The sequence below is a fragment of the Protopterus annectens genome, chromosome 13.part0, assembly GCF_019279795.1.
Source record: "Protopterus annectens isolate FY-2018-M chromosome 13.part0, PAN1.0, whole genome shotgun sequence".
Lineage (NCBI taxonomy): Eukaryota > Metazoa > Chordata > Ceratodontiformes > Protopteridae > Protopterus > Protopterus annectens.
Window position 1 is genome coordinate 194,408,751 of NC_056747.1, and position 21,486 is coordinate 194,430,236.

At 41.7% G+C, this 21,486-nt stretch overlaps 1 protein-coding gene across 1 annotated transcript in view; it reads left to right on the forward strand.

Moving 5' to 3' along the window:
• Positions 1-21,486, forward strand: part of SUGP1 (SURP and G-patch domain containing 1) — a 397,363-nt gene that overhangs the window by 190,695 nt on the left and 185,182 nt on the right. The window contains exon 6 of the mRNA XM_044054782.1: positions 17,565-17,869. Coding sequence (XP_043910717.1) covers positions 17,565-17,869 — 305 coding nt within the window. The remainder of the gene's footprint in view (positions 1-17,564; positions 17,870-21,486) is intronic.

Here is a 21,486-nt window from a genome sequence, read left to right on the forward strand (position 1 = left end):
TTTAATTATATATATGTGTGTGTATGAAAAGTTGAGAGATAAAAATCTGAGAAGAGAGTGAAAATGTCTAGAAAGTGGTCACTGATCTTGTCTTATCCCTTGTGTCTGCCACTGAAAACTCCTTGGCTTTCTCTTCCGACACCTGCCACCACTTTTTTTTTTTTTTTTTTGTATACAGTGGAGCTGGTGAGTCCTCATTTCCATTCTCTTTCAAGAGAGGTGCTCGTCAAGAATGCCATCAGTGGAGTCACCCTCCATGTCTGTTCATTTATCGAGGAGCCTTACAAAAGCAAATGCTGACAGGATAATTCATCTAGGGGTTCTCCCAGCTTTAACACAGGATATTCTGAGAACAGCTATAACTTACCCCTGCACTAATTTCTTTGATCCTGGTTTGCCCTTCAGATTTGAGGCCTATGGATCCGAGCTTCCCACGATCATCTTTGTTGGAGCAGACAGTCCTGTTAACTACAACTGTGTCCCTTACTCTGCTTCTTCCAAATTCAAAGGTATTGAATTTCTGAGCTGAAGCATTGTGTCTGGGCTTGAAGCGCAGAGTCAGAACTAAAAACTTTTGAGCAGACTCTTTTGCTGAACACCTAAGCACTAGATAGCTTGACCCCGATGTCAACGTCTGATATGGGGAGACTGAGGTTGGGGGAAGGCTCATCATGATGTAGTGGGAGTCTTTTCAGGCACTATCTCTGTCTCAACATTCAAAGCTTTTGAAAGGGTTCTTGCTTGCCAAGAGAAGAGGTGCTTTTTCCATACACTTCACTCCATCCCAACTTCTTTTGGATGCTGTGACTCCATTTTCATCGATGGGGCCAGTCAGCAGCTTTTAGCCTGGGGAGCTGCTCACCATCTGAGTTTCTTGTCTGATTCTGACCTGTTTTTGGAAGCCTAGTCAAGGCAGTGCTCAGAAAACCGACATGTAAGAGGAGACCTTAGATTCCTCTCTGAAGTCTGTCAGTAAAGAGACAGACTTGAAGGGAATGGGTCCCCAAGATCCCCTCTGAAGGATTTCACCTTTGGTGACATTTTCAAATTGATGAAACAACAAGGGTGTTGGTCCACTGGTATGCACTCCCTTGAAGAGTTTGTACTCCTGTAAGCTTTTAGAGCGGAGTCTTCTACCTCCTGGGTGCTGATGCACTCAGACATGGTAACTCAGCGGGCTTGGAAGGATATTGCTACAGCAGAACCAGTCCAGAGGAAACCAGGTAAAATTTTGGTTGCACTTAAAGATAGAGCACACTGGAGCAAGCATCCCCCAGTAGGTATAATGGTTGTTGCAGCAGGCACTAGAAAAACAAAAAACAAAAAAAAAAAACGCTGTATAAGGAGAGTACATATGTCCATCTGCTTGATAGGGAATCTGGAGCGCTGGACAGATTTAATAAAAACAGACTTGTGCTTTTGCAACTTGCACACTTTTTCAAAAGGGAAGACATTTCAGGATTTATGGTCTAACAAAGAAGCCACTCTCCACATCTCCTCCTAGCATTGCAGGCTTTCCAGGCATCTTCCACAGGGGTGTGATGTACATCTAGACAGTCAACACGTGATCCATTCAAGTCGAGCAGTATGGAACCTGTTGATATTGTCTGTGCAGAGAGAGACCATGAGTGTGTGATAATACACGAGTGATAACCCAAACAGTAGTGAATCATTTCTTTAGCCACTGGGACCAACCATGCTGCAATCTTTTGCTTAATACCTAAACCACAAGTGCAGCAGTTACTTTTCCCCTAATCCCTCCCCAGGGACAATCACCAAGGGATGCTCTAGGCCACAGATATCCTTCAGGTCTTCTGTATGCCCCCCCCCCCTTTCCTCTGATTAAATTATGTTCAGAAAACAAGAAGGTGTAAGGCCAAGTTATCCTCATTGCTCCTTTCTGGTCTCTACAAGTGTGGTTCCACTTTCTTTGGCATTATTTACTTTGTTTTCACTGGGCAGCTGTCCAGGTCTTCTAACACCCATCTGGGTATCCTCACCTGACCCCAGAGGCACTGAAACTTAACTTTGTGGTTCCTCCATTTTTAATGGTGGCCAGAGATGCCAGCTTTCCACTCAAGTGGTTCATATTTTGTTAGGCTGTTAACTGATTTGCAGCAAGTGGCAGAGATTCTCTAGCTGGGGAACAGCTAAAGGGATCGATCCCCTTTCATCTACACTTTCTTCTATTCTAGATTGCTTGCTAGACCTTTTCCAAAAGGGCTTCAGTTTTTCAACAGTGCAACTAGTGGCTATTTCCCGTTTCCATGTTGGACACAATCAAATGGATATAGCCTCTCTAACAACTTCAAAGCCTTTTCTAAAGGGAGCGTTCTTATTGGGACCTCCCATAAGGAATCCTGTCCCTCCAAGGGACATAACTGTCATGCTTCAAGTGTTAAAAATGTTTTTGAACTGGCAGCTAAAGGGGACTTAATACCATTCTTGGAAGACTAATTTCTTGTGGCTATCACTTCAACTAAAAGGATTTCTGAATTACAAGTTTCTTGTAAACCTCCTTACTTTATTTTTTTCCACAAAGACCGCTTTTCTTTGAGAACGTGCCCTATATTTATTCCAAAATGGGCATGTGAAGTCAATGTTAATCCAACCATAAACTTCAAAGTATTTTTGCTCAATTTTTTAACAAAAGAGAACGTACTCCACTTACATGTCCATAGAGAGCTTAGGCTTTATCTCCATAGGACTAAAGATATCAGAAAAGTCTGATCAGCTGTTTGTAACCTGTTCTAAAGCCAAGCTAGGACAGAATATTTTGAAAGTCACATGATCAGAGTGCCTGTCTCACTGCATAGCTTTAGTTATAAGAAAAATTGCGACACCCCAGCTTGGAAACTAAGAGCTCACTCAATGAGGGCTGTAACTGGTTCTACTGCTTTTATGCACAGAGTTCCTGGAGATGGAAGTCTGTGCTTCAGCCAGTTTGGTTCACAGGGTACCTTCATTATCTGTTGTAAAAACTGGATGCATAGTCATGGCCATTGTACCTTTTTTGGATCCACCCTTCTCAGGAATACCCTTCCTTGATATCTCTGAGTTGTGGCAGGTGGGAGAATGTGTTCAAAAGGTTGAATTGGATGAAAAAAATGCATAATCTGATATGAAAGTTATATACTCAACACAACACTAGATCCATCTTGTCTTCTCATCTTTTTCAACATCCTTCCTCCCCTTCCTCTTTCCACATTTGTTTCCCTGGTGCTCCTCTTTGATTGAATGGACTTAATCAATAATCTTGTTACCTCACAACCTCAGTTGGTTGTTTTCTCCATGTTATTTTCCAGTGTAGCATTTAACATGTTTAATCTATGAGATAATGAGAGATTTTGTTGGCTAATAAGTAGGCAAACTTTATCTAAGGTATGTGGAAGAAGAGAGGGATTATTGGAAAGAGAGGAGGTGCAGAGCCTTGGATTCACAGTTTCTAGTTGTGCCAAGGTCTGATCCGATAACCCAAAGGTTGAACTGAGCAAAAAGATGACAACACAGGGCTATCATTATGGTAAGTGCATAACTTTTGTTTCTTTCTGCTATTCTGCCATCTGCCTCAAAATGAAAATTCCTCTTTAATACTGCCATCCTTCTTTGTCTCTTATTCTGCGAGGAAGCACTTGCAGCAAAGTTATATCCCTGTCCTCCAAGTGCTTTATGGTGCTGTTGGTTAGTTTGTTTCTTGCACTGCTAGAAAATGTGCTCGCAACCCATTCATGTTCCACAACATGTATACCATTTCATCCACCTTAAGTTATGTTAAGCCTATCTTTTCACACTTACCTCTTTGCCTTTCCTTTTTCTGTCAGTTTATCAGTTGTCACTTCGTTGTCATGTTTCCTCCTCCAGGAGTCCTACATGGTCTTTCTATTCCTTTGTTTTTCCCCTTTCCCCCTCCACCCTTCCTCTTTTACTATGTACATATTTACAGAAATTACTTCCTCCTTCAGATGTAAAGTGTTTCTGATTTGGTAGGAATTGCCTGCCTGTCCGTATCTGTCACAACCATGGCAGTGCTTGTAGACCATATGGGTTCTCTGCTCATCTGTCTTTATCCTTTTATGTTTTTTATGTTCCTTTTTGTACCTTTTCTCTTTTTTCATCTGCTAACACTTATTGTTAAAACCACTGACACAGTTTTGTTGTATGTACTTAAGGTGCCATCTGCAAGTAATAGTAACTGCTCTCATGTATTTCTTTCATTGAATGGGCTCTTTCTTTTCTCCCCTTAATTTTATACTCCTCTAGGGATCTGTTTTACACTCTGTTGTCTCATTTTTCCTCCCTTGTGACTCCTGCTATCCATCCTGCTTGTACTTAAGTCTTCTCCCACAAAGTTCGGTGACCTGGAGAGCCACCAACATTCAGCATAATCCACCCTCCTTCCACTGTGTGCAACACAGCTCTCTACCATCCATTTACTTTTTATTGAAGTTTTTTATTTTTTCTTCACTTTTGGCATATTAACTTCCATGGATTGCCTTGTCGTGTCAGCTTAATTTTACTAATAATATTGCCACACTTGTGACAGTTCTCATGGTTTACATATGTCTTATTTATGTGACAAAGGAGTTCATATAAAATCTCTTGCAATGAACTTTTTTTTTTATAACTCACTGCTTCAAAAGTACAAAAATATTAAAACAGTAGCTTTAAATTTCCATATTTGCTTTTCACACCCTGTATATGGCTCTTCTAAGTAGTTCTGCCTCCTATTTGATCTTTATGTAATTTCATGGGATTTTTAACTAGTATCTCTCTCCATTCCTTCGCATGTCCTTGAGGATGAGCTCTACCCGATCTCTACCCTTTCTCAACTTCCTTTGTCTCATGAATAGTGGAAAATATCCTGTCTGGTACCTCCTTGTAACCTCTGGCAGTTGCTTCCCTTTCAGTCCTGCATCTCTACTTTCCTTTGTCACTGACCCAGACCTTTGGCTTACTGGGCTTTTTTGGCTGGTGCTTTGTTCAGGCTAGTAAGGTTCTTGCGTTCCCCTATAGGAATCCTAATGAAGCGTGGTGCTTCATGCTTCATCTTAATCTTTTTGTTTTATAGACTCTTATTACGTAATGTGGCCTCCCCAAATAAAAGGTAGTTAGTCCGAGCTTCAGTAGAAAAGCTTGGAGACGCTGTTAAAAAAACTTTTCCAAACCACCTGAAACTTAAATTGGTATAAACTTAGACAGTTACTGCAACCTGTTGAAGTCAATGAGAGCAGTGGAATATGCAGGGGTCTGGTTTGCATGATGCATACTGTTTGTCACAAATCAAGTTCTGTAATCCTGCAGTACAAGATATTTTATCTATCTGTCTGAAACCCCAATGTCTCCCACTGTGTGTGTGATATTATTGAGACCGATTGAAGGATGAATGTTTAGTACAGTACACAGTGTTTGAAACTGTAGATTTATTGGTAGAGTCATAGATCTTCAAACTGACTGCCGCACTCCCCAGTACCTCTAGGTGAAACGTCTCGAGTTACTTTTCTACCTGGGAACAAAACTCAAGAAATATTAGTTTTTTGGAAGCAAGTTTGACAGGATTTTTCAATAAACATTGTTCAAAAATCACAAGGGCAGATTGCTCTACATAACATCTCTGTCATTCAGTGTATAAAGCCCTTTACCTGATGGAACACATTCTAGAAAGCAGGCAGTTTAGAGGTTTTCTTTTAGTCAGAGATGTTGAGATTTTAGTCCAAACTATTTCTGGTTCCGCTGTAGAACAGCACCTGAAGACCAGTTCTGTATTAAACACCTTTATTGAATTATCACTTAAGACATAGGCAAACATTTATATAAAAAAATAAACCATATGAACATGTTATATACGCAGTATGCATCACTTTTTTAGTATCTTCAATTCCACATTGCCTAAATTACTCAATTCCTGCCTTCCATTAAATCTCACTCCTTGTCCAAAACATTATTCTGCATGTATTGTTCCCACAATTTCCATTTTTTGTTATGGAATTTGCTCCTACCCTTTCCTAGATATCTAACGTCCAGTTCTTTTATCTCTGTTACAATATTCAATAGTTCAAAAACAGTTGGTTTAGACTTTGATTTCCATTTTCTGATAATTGCTTTTTTGGAGGTCACCAGAATTATTTAGCAAGGCTTTAGTATGTCTAGGCAATTCAGATCCTGTATTCCAGCCCAAAAATAATTTCCTTGGTTATAACCATTTGATCACCCAATACTTCTGACAGAATACTCTTCAGAGAATTTTTGAAGTCTCCCAGCTCATTATGATCCTAGTTACTTGTTTCATCCCCATCGCACCTCCAACATTTGCCATTTACCAGAGGAAAAATTCTTTGGAGTCTGCTTTGGGTATAAAAATATCTATACAAATACTTCAATGCAAACATCCTAAATTGCCAAGACTTGTTGCATACTTGGGCACTAGACATATGTCCTCCCTTTGTTTCCTTGTGACAGTTTTGGATTTATTGCTCTGAAATGGAGAGTCCGTGCAGAATCATTCAGGATGGTGACTGAAGACGATGCTGCTCTTCATAGAATAAAGTTGCTGCAAAGCTACTTAGACATATAGTATGAATATTTTCAGAGCCCATTGAGACTTAGAAATTTCTAGATTCCAGACAGATAATCCCTTTCAGAGACTGTTTTCATTTATGCACTTTATGCTATCCACAGTCTTAATGGTATTTACCAGATTTTATGTTTGCATGCAGCGAAAAGAAAAAAGTAGCAGTCTTCCTTATATGGTTGTGGTTTATTACTGGGAAAGACTGGGTAATTGTTGAGACAGGGCATGACTCATCCACTGCAGTGTGTGGGAGTAACCATAACTCTAAGACATTCTTCTTGACTCTTCAGTGTCAGTAACTTTCTAGGGATAGATGTGGAGTCCTTGCTGATGAAGGTATTCTCACATGGAGGTCTTCCACCCCAGGGCAGGCAAACTGAGATTCAGCAGTCCTGATGCATTTTACAAGACAGTTCTTGGGATGCATGTCTTCATGCTCTTATGTTGTATGTCTGGCAAGTTTACATACAAGAAACACTGTAACATCTCTGAAACATTATAATATATTTACAGGGCATAAATATGGAATTCCTTGTGTAGCCAGATAAGGAAATTTATCCACTGGAATAATGTTGCTTCCTTTGTCCAGAGTTCAGTAAATTGCTTTAGTTTATTTGGATTGGACATAGGGACACCATTTCATCAATGTGTCAGTACAGGTCAGCTGATCTTATTAGGATAAGTCATTTCATTATCATCTTCATTTAGATCAAAGTAGTCTGCATGCCCCAATAGTTTTTTGGGACAGTTTTCAGCCTGTCCATCTCCAAATCACTACAGACACAGTACAATATTGATACATAACCAAAGAAGAACTAGACCTGTTCTACTTTACAGAGAGAATTTGAATTTGGGAATGGACTTCTCAACACTGTCTTTTTAAACACAACATTTATTAAAGTCTTGTATTGTAAAACAGGCTTTTTAACACAGTTGTAATATAAATCTGGAACATGAGGGTAGTATTAACTTGTCATTTAGCAGATGCTTGAGATCGTGAATCAAAGCTGAACACAGCAGATTTACAGAATGATGTTGTTCTTGTTTCACTGTTGCAGTCATCACACTTGGGTTATCTGCCTGCAGGTAGCCCTTGGTTGGCTCGAATACCAGAGTCTTAGTATTTCTGCGTCGGATGCTGTCGCTTCTTCATGACGTCAGGTAGTCTGGTATAAAACAAGCAGCCGACGCCATTACCCCAGTCTTTCTTGCCAAGGAGGAGCCTGAAGCAGTTCGCAAGTGCCGGTCGGCCGCTACCTGAAATTTTTCGTTTTAGAGTTATAATCCTGAAGTCTTCTAAAGCTAAGTACCCCATTGGGGATCCTTTTTTCTTGCTCTAACCAATGTCAGAAAAGGTTAACAATTGTCTTGCCTGTGGAAAGCAAATACCTCACAGAGATTCTCATTCTTACTGTGTCACCTGTTTAGGCCCAGACCATGATGTTCCTCACTATCTGTTTTATGCCTTGTTTAACGCCCAAACCATTCGTCGTCGGGCTATCTTCGTCACTCAATTCTTTCACTGTCGTTCTCCATATTCCGAAATGGCTTCGATAAGCCATCTGACTACCGATCTTCCCAAAAAAACCACAAAGATAAAGACAGAGAGAGACCGCATAGGTCCAAAACTGCCGACGATGCTTCCGTTAAGCTAGTCGCCAGTCCGCCGGTACTCAGTGAGGCACCTATGCAGCCCCCCTGATGCCTGCTTCTGTGGATTCAGAGGCCTCTGCTGAGACCCATTCGGAGTCCGGTATGCCGCGCGGTGCTTCTTTTGTCTATGGAACCTGCAGATGTCTCTACCTTGGATGGGTCCGGAGCCGCTTTGCAGGCACCGGCTTCTGGGGGTGTATTCTGTCCTGCCGATGTTCGAATCAAACCTACTACTTTTTTAGCCAAAATGACTGAGTTTCTTAGGCCCAGAGTACACACTACGCCTAGAAAACAGACTACCAAAGCGCATGCTTAAGCTCCCATGAAGACCTTATTCCCCTAATTAGGGGAAACCAATCTTCCTCTGCTAAGAGACAAATAATTGAGTTTCCTTCTGATTTCTACAGACCCAGGAGTCCGATAACTCTGACCCTTCTGATTATCAGGACATGCTCTTATCAGCCTATGAGGACTCAGATGCAGAGTAATCCATTCCTTCTGCCTCCCCTCCAAAGGATTTTTCTTTTGGTGAAACCTTGTGTACTTTAAGAGAGCATTTTCACTGGGAATGCGAAGACTACCCTCAGTCCAAAAAAAGAGACACTGAGAATTTTGAGTTGCCTCAGCACAGGCCTCTAGCTCTACCCCCTGTTCTGGATGTTGTAGATGATGTTTTTATGGAATCTAGTCTTACTCCAGATACATTACCCCCGGCCCCAAGGGCACCTGACGGGTACTACAGAGTACCTGATTCCCACAAATTTCTCTTCAAGAATCCTACTGCGAATCCAGAGACCATTTCCCAGGGACCTAAAGGTATTTCCCTTTCACTCAACCTCTTGCAGCCCAACCCCTGACAACCGACTCATCAGACTGGGGGGCTCGCATGGCAGGCAAATGCATTCAGGGCCACATGAGCCCAGGCCAGATTCGCCTGCACATCAATCAAAAATAAATGCTAGCTTTCAAAAATGCTCTGACAGCCTTCAGATGCTTAATCCTTCCAGGACTAAGCAGGGGGGAACCCATTTTTACCCACTCTGCAGGTTAGCTATGGCTCTGTGGAACACATCCTTGAGCACCCAAGTGCATCTACAAGCTCAATTCCTGCCAGGCAAACAAAGTTCACTGGCAGACGACTTGAGCAGAAATCTCCTAGACCCACACAAGTGGAAATTGGAGCCCAACATCTTCAACCTTCTGATCCAGAAGTGGGGGATGCCGGAGGTGGACCTCTTTGCCTCCCCCAAGAACCACCAGTTGAGCAAATACTGCACCAGGAACCCTCACAGCAGGGCCTGGAAGGTGGATGCCCTATCCTTTCAATGGGAAAACCTCTCAGTTTATGCCTCCCCCCCCCCCCCTCTGCTCCTTCTCTCTAGTACTTTCTCAAGATGAAACGGGACAGGCCAAGCGCAATTGTTATTGCCCCAGACTGGCCATGCCAGCACTGGTACCCTCTTTTACGCAGCCTGACAACAGTGCCACCCTGGCATCTTCACCAGATTCCTACCCTGCTGTCTCAGCAGGAGGGGCAGAATTTGCATCAGCAATTGCAAACCCTAAACCTTGCAGCCTGGCTTATCCCGTGAATATCCCACCAGCGACCTTCAGCAAACGAGTGCTGGACATTATTCTTGAAGCCAGGAGGGCCTAGTACTAGGAAATCCTATGCAGAAAAGTGGAAAAGGATATTTTTCTTGGAATCTGTGTCAAGGGAAGGCCCCATCAAGCACGCTCATTATCTGTAATCCTGGATTACCTAGCAGCGCTACTCCACTGAGGCCTATCCTTCTCCTCCATTAAGATTCATGCCTCTGCCATCTCAGCTCATTGTAATACTGAGCCACCTCTATTTTTTTTCACCTTCTCATCAAACATTTCCTGAGAGGGGCCAACAACTTAAGGCCCCCTAGGAGAGCACCCACCCCTGCCTGGGACCTGTAACTTTCTATTGGAAAAGCTCAAACTTCCCCCTTTTGAACCTGCTGCCTCAGCAGAGTTAAAATTCCTCTCTTGAAAAACAGCCTTGCTTTTAGCCATAACATCAGCAAGAAGAGTGTCTGAGTTGCAGGCACTGATGTCTGTGGAACAATTCATTATCTTCCATGCTGACAGGGTGTCCTTCAGGACTAACCCATCCTTATGCCTAAGGTGGTGTCCAGTGTGGCTCTAAACCAATCTATCCATTTGCCAACCTTCTTCCCTAATCCTCAGAATAAAGGAGAAAGGATCCTGCACTCCTTGGACATGCACAGACAGCTCAGGTTCTACCTTGACAGGACTAAGCCTTTCAGAAAATCTGACCAGCTGATAGTCAGCTTTGCTACAGGGGCAGAGGGTAAGGCCATTTCAAAACAGCCATTTCCAAATGGATGGCACGCTGTACCCATTTCTGCTACAAGCACCATGGAAAACCTACCCCACAGGGGATCAGACCACATTCCACTAGGGCTACTTCCACCTCTACAGCATTCCTCAGGGGAATCCCTACCAGGGACATTCTGGAAGCTGCAACCTGGAGTTCTGTACACACCTTCAACAAGCATTACCACTTGCATTCTTTTCTAAATCCAGGGATGGATTTGCTGCAGCAGTCTTGCAAGGCCTACTAGCCAGCCCTAACACTTCTTGACTGCCTCCACCCTTCCTCAGCTTTGGGAATCAACCCAAGTGTGGTGACTGCAACAGTGAAACACGAAGAACATAGTACAGTTGTGTACACTTACCATAAATGTAGATGTTAGAATGTATTCACTGTTTTGCAGTATTGGTTTCCCTCCTTCCAGCCCCCTGGCTTTTCTCTATCTTTCTACTTCTCCTCTCTGTGTTCATTCCTAATGGCATTGGTAGTTACTTTTTACTGGTGGTGGTCCCCACCATATACCAGCTCCCTATTTGAGGGCTCCTGACATTTGCAGCAAGAAAAACTGATGTAATGGCGGCAGCTGACTGTTTTATACCCCTGACGACCTGACGTCATGGAAGAAGAGATTGCATCCGATGCAGAAATACTAAGACTCTAGTATTCGGGCCGACTGAGGGCTACCTGCAGGCAGATAACCCAAGTGAGATTGCAACAGTGAATACACTCGAACATCTACATTTATGGTAAGTGTACACAACTGTGCTTTTTGCTTCATCTCTTTGCGCAGTCCACAGGTGACCATCAGCACCCCTGTCTGTCTAGCCACCCTAATGATTTGAATAGGCGAGCAGTGTGCCCAGAGTTGCAAACCGGATACTGCTGACATTGCTTCATATTCTTACTCTAACCGTCTAATCAGTAAAAAAAAAAAAAAAAAAAAAAAAAAAAGGATTTGTTGCTGTGGATATGAACTTTTTCCACTATCTCTGTTACCAGCTTGGTCAATATGGGCATCCTGAGGGAATGTAGAAATTGCCTCATGTTTACTGACAACCAATTAATTCTCAAACAATTTGATATGGTATGCCAGAGTAGTAGTTACATAATGTCACTGGAGGCAAAGCTGTCACAAAAGTGCTCCTAATGTCAAGTAAAGTTGTCCTTAGTACACATGCTGCACCGGTCACACACCATTCAAAACAAACATATAAACCCATATATGCTGAGGCACTTAAATGAAATGTAATGTTCCTAAACCCCAAATAGTTCCTAGATGAAGTACACATAACAGATACTCTCATCAGCCCCGAATGCACTCTTTCAAAACAGCACCCACATCAACACGTAGTCGCATCTTATGGAGCCTCTATTTCTAAGCCCGTAAGGCAAGCCACCTCATAACCCAACATTCTGGTCATTGGAGACTCCATCATGAGAAACACTGATGATCCCCTCACCAGACTGAGTAAGGAGAATGTCCTCGTCAGTTGCTTATCAGGGGCTAGGATCTGCCACATTACACATGCACTCAGGTCATTGGACCACAAGTATCAGTATGACTCCTAGTCCACGTGAGTGTAAATACATGAGACATATCTCCCTAGACTATATGGAGAGAGAAATTATGGAGTTCTCGGAATGTGTGTCCCAGGCTGGTATGAGCCCAGCATCGAGCAGCATTTTACCTTCTCCAAGGATGATGCCACAATATGAACAAAAGATGATTGACTTTTAATAATTGGCTTAGTTTCCAGTGTCATTCTAAGGGGGTGCAGTATTTGTCAGCATGGAAGGAGATGATCAGCAGACCATGCTGCTTTGCCAGGGATGGTCTGCACCTCTCCCTTCTAGGCTTTTGAATATTGGCTAAAACATTGTCTTCCCCATAGTGCCTTTTTTTAGACAACGCCAAACTGAAAGTACTTTCGACATAGTAAATCAAAACCAAGAAAGTATGACTGTATCACTGCTCAATGCTAGGAGTCTAAACACAAATCCACTCCCAAGAAGCTCTCTTTATCCTAGGGAATGCTGACGTTTGTGTGGTCACTGAGACCTGGTTTAAAGCTGCAGAGGGCACACCGACAGTGCAAGGTTATAATGCCTTCCACACATTTAGACTAGCTACTACACAGATGGGGGACTAAAGGAGGAGGTATCTTGATTTACATCAGCAATGTACCTCAAGGCTGGTCAGACAGGACAATGCACTTGAGCTACTCAGTGTTCAAATTACCATAGGCAAAATCCAGTACCACCTCCTTGCAAGCTATAGGTCCCTTGTATGTCCCAGGAAACCTATACAGCGTATTTAAACTTATTGGAAACCCTCACCATCCTACCCAATACCATATTCGTTGGTGATTTTTAATTACCCCACTATTAACTGGGAATCTTATATGACTTCAGATGTACAGGCACAGAGATTCCTGGATTTTGTAAACACAAACACCCTGGACCAGATTGTCAGAACACCAACCAGGTGTCCAAACGTACTGGATCCGGTCCTCACTAATATGGGAGAGTGATGCACACCCACCCCCAGTGTAATGTCTTTTGTTAGGTCAGACCAATGGCCTCCTTTGAAGAAGTAAAAAAAGTAAAACCTGGACCCCCGGCTAACCCTGGAATATTCAGGAACTTACTCTAAGGCTAGCTAACTTCTATTAAGTGATAACCTGGCAAAATTTGAAGCCCCATAAACACTGGGAACACTGCTGCCTATGCAGAATTGTTCACAGAAACCCTATATACGCATGTTAATAGCTGCATAGAGGCAGTGTACCCACCAGGAAGAAGTACAGAACTAACTCAAAAACAAGCCACCCTGGTGGAGTCACAAAATCAATAGGCTGAATAACAGAAGGAAGAAAATCGTGGCAAAAATTAGGAGGTGCAGCACCCAGCAGAATAAAACCACTCAAGCTAAACAAACAACTCTTAAGACAAATAGTCTACCAAAGCAAATTTTGAGATAAATTTGGCCTTCCAGGCCAAGGACAACTGCAAAGAATGGCTGAAAGAAAAGGTATGTCTTAATCTTCAAAGACTGTACATAACTGTGTGCAAAACTCATAAATGGAGCCATCTATACTGAGCCAGAAGATATAGTAAACCTAGTGGTTGAAAAATTCAGCTCCAACTTTACCGCTGTCTCCCCCTCAACCTTTCATTAGGAAATACCATCAAATATAACTCTCCCTGCTACCACTAGGAAACGGGTCCTTAATGTTCTCTCGAAGGCCAAGAACACTGCATGAATGGGCCCAGTCAGTATCTCAGGATGCCTTCTAAATAGCATGAAACATTACCTGTCGGGCCTTGTGGAATTGCTGTTTGTGTAGCCTCCAAACAGCTTTGTGCCTCATAAATGGAGAACAGCAACAGTCGTCTCTCTGCACAAAGGTGGGCCATCTACAGACAGTGTATGCAAATCCATGGAAATGATCAGTAATGATGTAGTAAATCTCCAAACAGTGGACCCAACCCAGTTTGGTTTCAAGGGCAGGTTGTGCTTACTCAGCCTGGTGGACCTCTTTGAGAAGGTCACTAAAGCAGTGGATGAGGGCACAATGGTTCACACTGCCTACCTTGACCTGGCCAAGTCATTTGATACAATACCCCACTCAGGCATTGTTGACAAACTCAAGAGTTTAGGTACAAACCCATATGTCACCTGGTGGATAACCAGCTGGCTCAGACAGGACCCAGGAAGTTTAACTGGAAAGTCCATCTCTATAAAGAGACCAGGCACAAGCGGAGTCCCTTAGGGATCAGTCCTTGAACCACTCCTTTTTGGCATTTACTTTTCTGAAGTCAAAGCCAATGTCACTGGTCTCTGGCTGACTTAATTTTCAGATGATCGCAAATTAGGAGCTGTCAGTGTGTCCCACACCAATACAAATGTTCTCCAGGAGGGGCTGACACAGAGAAACAACTGGTGTCGGAGCCACTGACCAAAACTGAATGCCAAGAAATGCGTAACCTTATCGTTTGGGAAGTTGTCCACCCCTGGAAACTGTCATATTGACAGTTGACCCAGTAGTCAGGGACTTGGGGACACGGACAGTAGTCTAGCCTTGGGCCATCACGTGTCTAGAGTAGAGAGGATCATTGTTTTGCACAACGTATAAACAAAGGTAGGGCGTCTAGGTCCGCAGAGGTCATTGTTCCACTGTATTTGGCATTCATCAGACCTGTCACGGAGTACAGTGCACTCTTTTTGGTATGTACCTAACCAGGCATATCCAACAAATGGAACGTCCACAGAGGTTCCTCACTAAAAGAATACAGGGAGCAAGTAAAATGTCTGATGCCTCCTACAGGCTGTTGAGGGGAGATCTATGCCTGGCAATACAGGGCCTTGCCAAACCCCACTCTGATGGACCTCCTGCAGATCAGCAAAACTAACAGTATCAGAATTACCTGTTCTGAAGACTTGAAAAAAAAAAAAAAAAAGGCTCTTCTGGCTGTTAGCCTGGTAAATACTTGTGAACCTATGAGTACTGCATTCCAGACTCAGTTCTCTAAACCAGATAACGTGGAGAATAGATTTTGATTCATGATGGTAGATCTTTTTCAGCACTTTTGAACATTTTTTAAAAAGAGCTGGGTGGCTTAGCACAAGAAAAATTATACATAAAAAAGTAGAAAAGATTTGTTTGTGTAGCTGGGTCAAATGTTGCAGTCCTTTACATTGTTCCATACCAAGATTACTTGACTATTACCGCTGCTACTGCTTATTTGATTTTAATTTGGTTTATTCATCAGTCAATAGCTTGTATGTTTGTAGTCTATGCATGTGCTTCAGCAGTCCCTTTGGTAGAAGTACACCCTTCTGTGCAAACTTTCCGTAGAGGATCATTTGCGGATTGTCAGAAAACCTAGCCCATCCACCTTGGACCTTAAATTTAATTTTGACAAATGCGAGTTTATCTTGCAGATATAGTGGAGTTAAAGTGGCTGACATGGTAAGTTTTTTTTTCTCTTTCCTGCAAGAGTATGTTTAGAACTCCAGGGTCTTAATATGTGAACTGCCTCCAAAATTAAGGTTTCATAGGATCATAGGAGATAACCAGGCTATCGACCCGGAGGTCATTTTAAGCCTAGCCATTTCAATCCAATGTAATACCGTAGAAGTACTAGTCATTACCCAAGATTTCATTTAGTGATGACTGCCCATGTCCAGGAGGGTTGTGGATGCTATCCACAGTAAGAATTTATGGTGCCCCATCCACTTGTCCAGGTTCCTCTTTAACAGTGTCAGAGGTGCTCTGTTTCACATGAATTGGTAGCCTGTTCCAAAGATGTGGCAGTCACTAGTAGGTAAACCTCCAGCATGCCCTGTTTGTCACAGGCCATATTGAAGTCCCTGGAACGAGTAGCTCTAGACCTATTTGATTTATGAATATGCAGTAAGCTCATTAGGTTTGGGTCTTGGGTTGCTCTGTAGGCCAGGCATAAGTCTCCCCTATGTGATACGGAGTATAGTGACAGGAACTTTAGTCTGTCCATCTAAGGCACATGCTGGTGGCCCTTGATCTTCTTTGTTAGAAACGTCTGAGTTCTTTCCATTTTCTGTAGGTGTGTAGTGTGGTACATACCTAATGGGGCATTATACTCCATTATGGGCCGGATAAGTGCCGAGTATAGGGGGAGTTTGTAACTTTTTTGCTCTTGAAGCAATACCTTTACTAATCAGGTGAGCAACATGGAAAGCTTTCCTTGCAGTGGTAGACACGTGATAGTCGAAGTTAAGGTTGCAGTCAACCTGCGATCCCAGGTCCCTTACCACTTCATGGGTACTTAGGATATTGTTGTTTATTTGATAGTGTGAAGGGACATTGTACAAAAGAGAATAATGCATTTTTTTGCATTCAGGTTGAGACTATGACTAAATAACACAAGTCGTTGGCCTGTGAGAGACCCTCCTGGCGTATACTGACATCATTTGGGGAGTCTGTGCTTGCATCTAGTTTGCAGTCATCTGCAAACTTGATCAGCCACAACCCTTTAGTTTTGACCTGAACTTCTGAGAAGTATATACCAAGCAGTAGGGGGTCCAGCACTAACCTCTGTGGTCCCCGCTGGCAGCAGTTCTGCTGGTTGATGTGGAGTCACCCACTTTGACAGTGTGTGTCCGGTTTGTGAGCCAAATGGCAGCCCATCTTACATCGAAGGGGTTTGCATTCAGTTTGATAAGTTTATTGGTAATGCCAAGTTGGATGGTGCAGCTGTAGGTCCAGTTTTGGTATGGCTGTGTTGCAAGACATCCTGCAAGTATAAACTGTTTAATTCCCATGGGTAAGCTGATACTACTGTTGAATCTATCCGTATTGTGATTGTTATGCTGAGTCATCCTGAAGCAGAAAATGTAGCACTGTGTGAGGATACTTATTTATAATAAAACCACCTTCTCTTCTTTCCCTGATGAGTTTGCATGGTTTTATTCTCTTGTCATATTTTTGTACTGTTAGTTATAGTTGGATTTACATTGACATTTACATGTTGGATGGATTGTAGCTTACAAGATCCTAGCATATGTGTTGATTTGTGCTTTGTGCACCAAAAAGAATTAAAAAGTAGCAGTAAGTGCGGCCAACTTTGGTGGGCTTAGAGACTTAAGTTCTGTTTGACTGAATTTACTTGCTTGGAAAGAAGGTAGTAAGGTGAGTAAAACAAAATATTTGCTGTTGGTGATTTCTCCTAGAAGATGTACCGTTATGATAGGTGTGCTTTCACATAATTATAGTTTGTGAAACTATAAAAAGATTCGTAAGGCTACAGAATGGTTGTCAAAACACAAATTATATCCTGAAGACTGTCATGAATAGTAAAAGCACATTTAGATTATGCACTGGCCCAGTATAATGTGCAGGTTGCATGCACTGTTTTTGATGTTTTTATAACGTGAGAATTTTTTGTTGTCAGTAGTGTAAAAGGAAAGGCTTTTTTTTAATAATTTTATTTATTTTTAACAATGTTGTAGCTTTCTGTACGAACCAAATAGTAAAGGATACAAGTACTATCGCTTCAAGCTAGAGGAGTACCAGAAACACAAGGATAATGGTGGAGTGTTGACCCCTGCTGCAGAAACTGCAGAGAAACGCAAAAGTCCCGAGTCCAGTGAGGTGGAATCCGCAGAATCCCAGCCAGCAGACTCCAGTGCTTCATCATGTACAAAAAAAAGAAAAAAGTCCCGGTGGGGGCCAGAAGAGGATAAAGTTAATGTTATAGCTACCCCTCCTCTTCCAGACACTCCTGCCTTGTCTGTAAGTATTTGAAAGTGCACAGTAATACTGATATTGTTACTTTACGTGATTTTTTTTTGGTTACCGAGCACAGAAACTTTGGTACAGCAGAAAATCTTTAGACTGATTCCTTTTTATGTAGTACTCTGTGGTTTTGACTGCAGAAAAGCCTTAGGAAGTCTTCTCCATACCCTTAGCATATCAAATGGTGAAACAGTGGGGGTGGGGATTTCTGATATTGATATGATATGGATATGATCCATCTAGTGGTATACTTCAGGAAATAACGTTTTATTCTCCCCCTTTTTGTTTTTTTTTTTTTTAAATACCTTTATTGAATTATCACTTTAGACAGTCATACTTCAGACTTATTTTAATCTGTGTTCATATAAAAATAATCAAACCATATTAAGTTTATATTTACTAACATATTATGTATCATACTTACTGTTGTATATCATACAATTAAAGCAACACTACATAAATTGTTCAGCCCTTGCCTTCTTTTAAACCTCATTCCTTCTCCAGAACATTCTTCTGCATGTGTTTCCATAAGTTCCATTTTTTCTATGCAATTTACTTCTACCCTTTTCTAAAGATCCCCACTTATATTTGCCAATTGTTTTAGATTTTGATTTCCGTTTTCTTGCAGCTGGTTTTTGGCAGCCACCAGAATTAAACTTAAGAAGGCCTTATATCTAGGCAGTTCAGATCCTGTATCCCAGCTCATAAGTATAAATTTCCTTAGTTACGTTCATTTGCTCACTTAGTATTTCTGACAGGGAACTGTGTAGGGAACTTAAGTCTGCCAACTGATTACACTCTGAGAACATACGTTCCCAGGTACCTCTTTCTTCTCCACTTCCAATATTTGCCATCTAACTGAGGCAAAATGATTTGGCATCTGTTTGGATTATAAAAGTATCTTTGCAAACCCTTCCAGACAAAAAATCCTACATCTTCTGGATACCTATTACATATTTGGGAGCCATACATGTGTCCTTCCATTGCTTCTTTTTGAGTTTAATATCTAATCTCTCTTCCCAGTTTGTTTTCATCTCTTCTGTTTGATTCCTGTTGGTACAGTCCAGTATTCTGTATGCCCCACTAATTATTTTCTTAACAGCAGCTCCTGTTTTGGATTCAAGTAAGAGCTCAACAGTGCAAGTTTTTCTTGTAAAATTTCCACTTCCATTTCTCTTTGCCTATACCTAGACTTTAGTGCCTTCCTACCATTCCCCCTTTTCTCCTTTGTAGTCACATTTTTCTATACATCGGTTTCAAGTGCACAAACATTTTTCACACTCTCTCTTTTTACCCATTACTACTAACAACCTTCTGTCCTGACCTTCATCGTTATTACTCCCACCCTTCTTACCTCTACTGTAATCGCTTAAAGCCTCTTAAATGTTTGTTCTTATATTCTTCCATTCATTTTCCTCTAGTATCACTACTATGGCCTTTTAAAGTCTTTCCTAACTCTCAATCTCAGTCATTATCTGAATGCTAAGCATTTTATATTCACCCACACTACTACGTCAACTGTAGTTGTACTACCTTGTAATTAGTGTATCAAGAATGTGTGTTTATAAGCATTTTATATTCACCCATACTTCCATGTCAATTATAGTTGTACTACAATATAATTAAAGTGTGTATCAAGTACGTGTATATATACTAAATGTACTGATGTTGAGAACAGTTTTTCCTCCCTCTGTGCTGCATATACTCAAAATGTGCCTTGTAATGTACTATGTATTCTATTTGTGTTTTTTGTGGAGCTTTTCTCCCCATGCCTCCACTGAAAATGGGCTTTGCTTGGCCCAGTGGACTTTCCAAGTAAACAAATGCCAGTAAATAAATTAAGCGCTCATAGCAATCCCTGATACGTGAATGTAATCACTAGTCTGCAATCCAAATGCCTTCTTGGCCTCTTCCCATTTTTATTACCTTTCCTTCTTTAATTTTGTTCCAAATATCTTGGTTTCTTTGCCAGCTTCTTCCAGTAAATTCCATTCCTCTGTTGCCTGTTCTCTGTGCCCTTAGTTGCAGTCATCCATTTTGTTCAAATCTCCTTTCTCCATTCCCTTGTTGATTTGGTTCTTGTATTCTTTTTTGCTTCTTTGAGTGTAATATTCTGTCTGTTCTTAAGGCTCTGTGTCCAGAATCTCATTCTTTCCTTGTGTCTTGAACTTCCCCATAATTCATAATCATCCCCTTTCCACTTTGAATTGTAGTTTTCTGCTTGTGTTATGTATAAGAGCCGTAACTGTGTAGCTCTAAAATATCTCTTCAGATCAGGTAATAGTAAACCTCATTGTTATGTTGGGAGGATCATATCATCCCACTTGACTCTTGCTGCATTCAGTTCTTTATTAATTATTATCCATAACTCATGTTCTGGTTGTTAAACCCTACTGACCACCAGAACTTCAAGCACCTGAGAAACTCAACAAAGAAACTTATCTGTTTGGATAAAAAGAACTATCACTTTAAATATCAACAAAACCAAAACCAAAACCCCAAACAATTTTGGTCAGGTATAAACAAACTACTCCATCCGGGGAATACCAAAACCCCTACCCCAGCTAGCCTAGCTTAAAGCCAACCCAACACAATAGCCAACACTTTCAATGACTTCTTCTCTCAAACAGTCACCTCCCTGGCAAACACCATGACTCCCACCTTATCCATCCAAAAAACCACTACCCTAAACAGCACCCCCATACTGAAGTTACATACTGTCTCCACAACCTATATACGTAAATTACTATCTAAACTTAAACCTTGCACCCCTTCAGCCGACAAACTACCAGCTGAATATCTTCAACTAGCTGCAACCGAACTAGCCTACCCAATCTCCATCTTAATAAACAGAACGATAACTGAATCCAAAATCCCCTCCTGTTGGAAAATCTCCCATATCATTCTCCACAAAGGAGGTAACTCTAATCTAACTCTCCAACTTTCGGTCTATTGCCCTTCTATCTCCTCTATCCAAAATAATGGAACGCTGCATACACCATCAACTCTTACAACATCTATTGAGTAACAACTTGCTTGTAGACTCACAACATGGGTTTAGGCCCCACCACAGTACTTCTACTGCCCTTCTCTCTTTCACTGACACAATAAACAAAAATCGTAACAACAACCTGTTCTCCTCTGCAATATTCTTAGACCTATCGGTTGCATTTGATATGGTCAACCATCAACTTCTCCTCCACACTTTAGAATCCCTGTCACTTGACCCACTAGCACTACAGTGGTTTGATTCATACTTAAATCGAAAACAAGCAGTGCTTTGGGACAGCCATCTATCTTCTCTACTCCCAGTTACTATAGGCGTCCCACAAGGGTCCATCTTAGGTCCTCTACTTTTCTCTATATTTATAAATAACCTACCCACTTCCCTCCCTAAATCCACCTGTATACAGTATGCTGATGATTCTACTCTTATCTGCTCTGCTCCTTCCCTGCAGAACTCCACTCCTCTACCCAATTGGTCTTCACAGCAGCTGAAAAATGGTTTCAACATATCTGTCTCCTCCTAAATCCCAAAAAAAACTAACTTCTACTCTTCACCCCAACCCTTAAATCAATTCCTATCACCTTTAAATCCCAAAAATAAAAACTGTGTCCTGCCA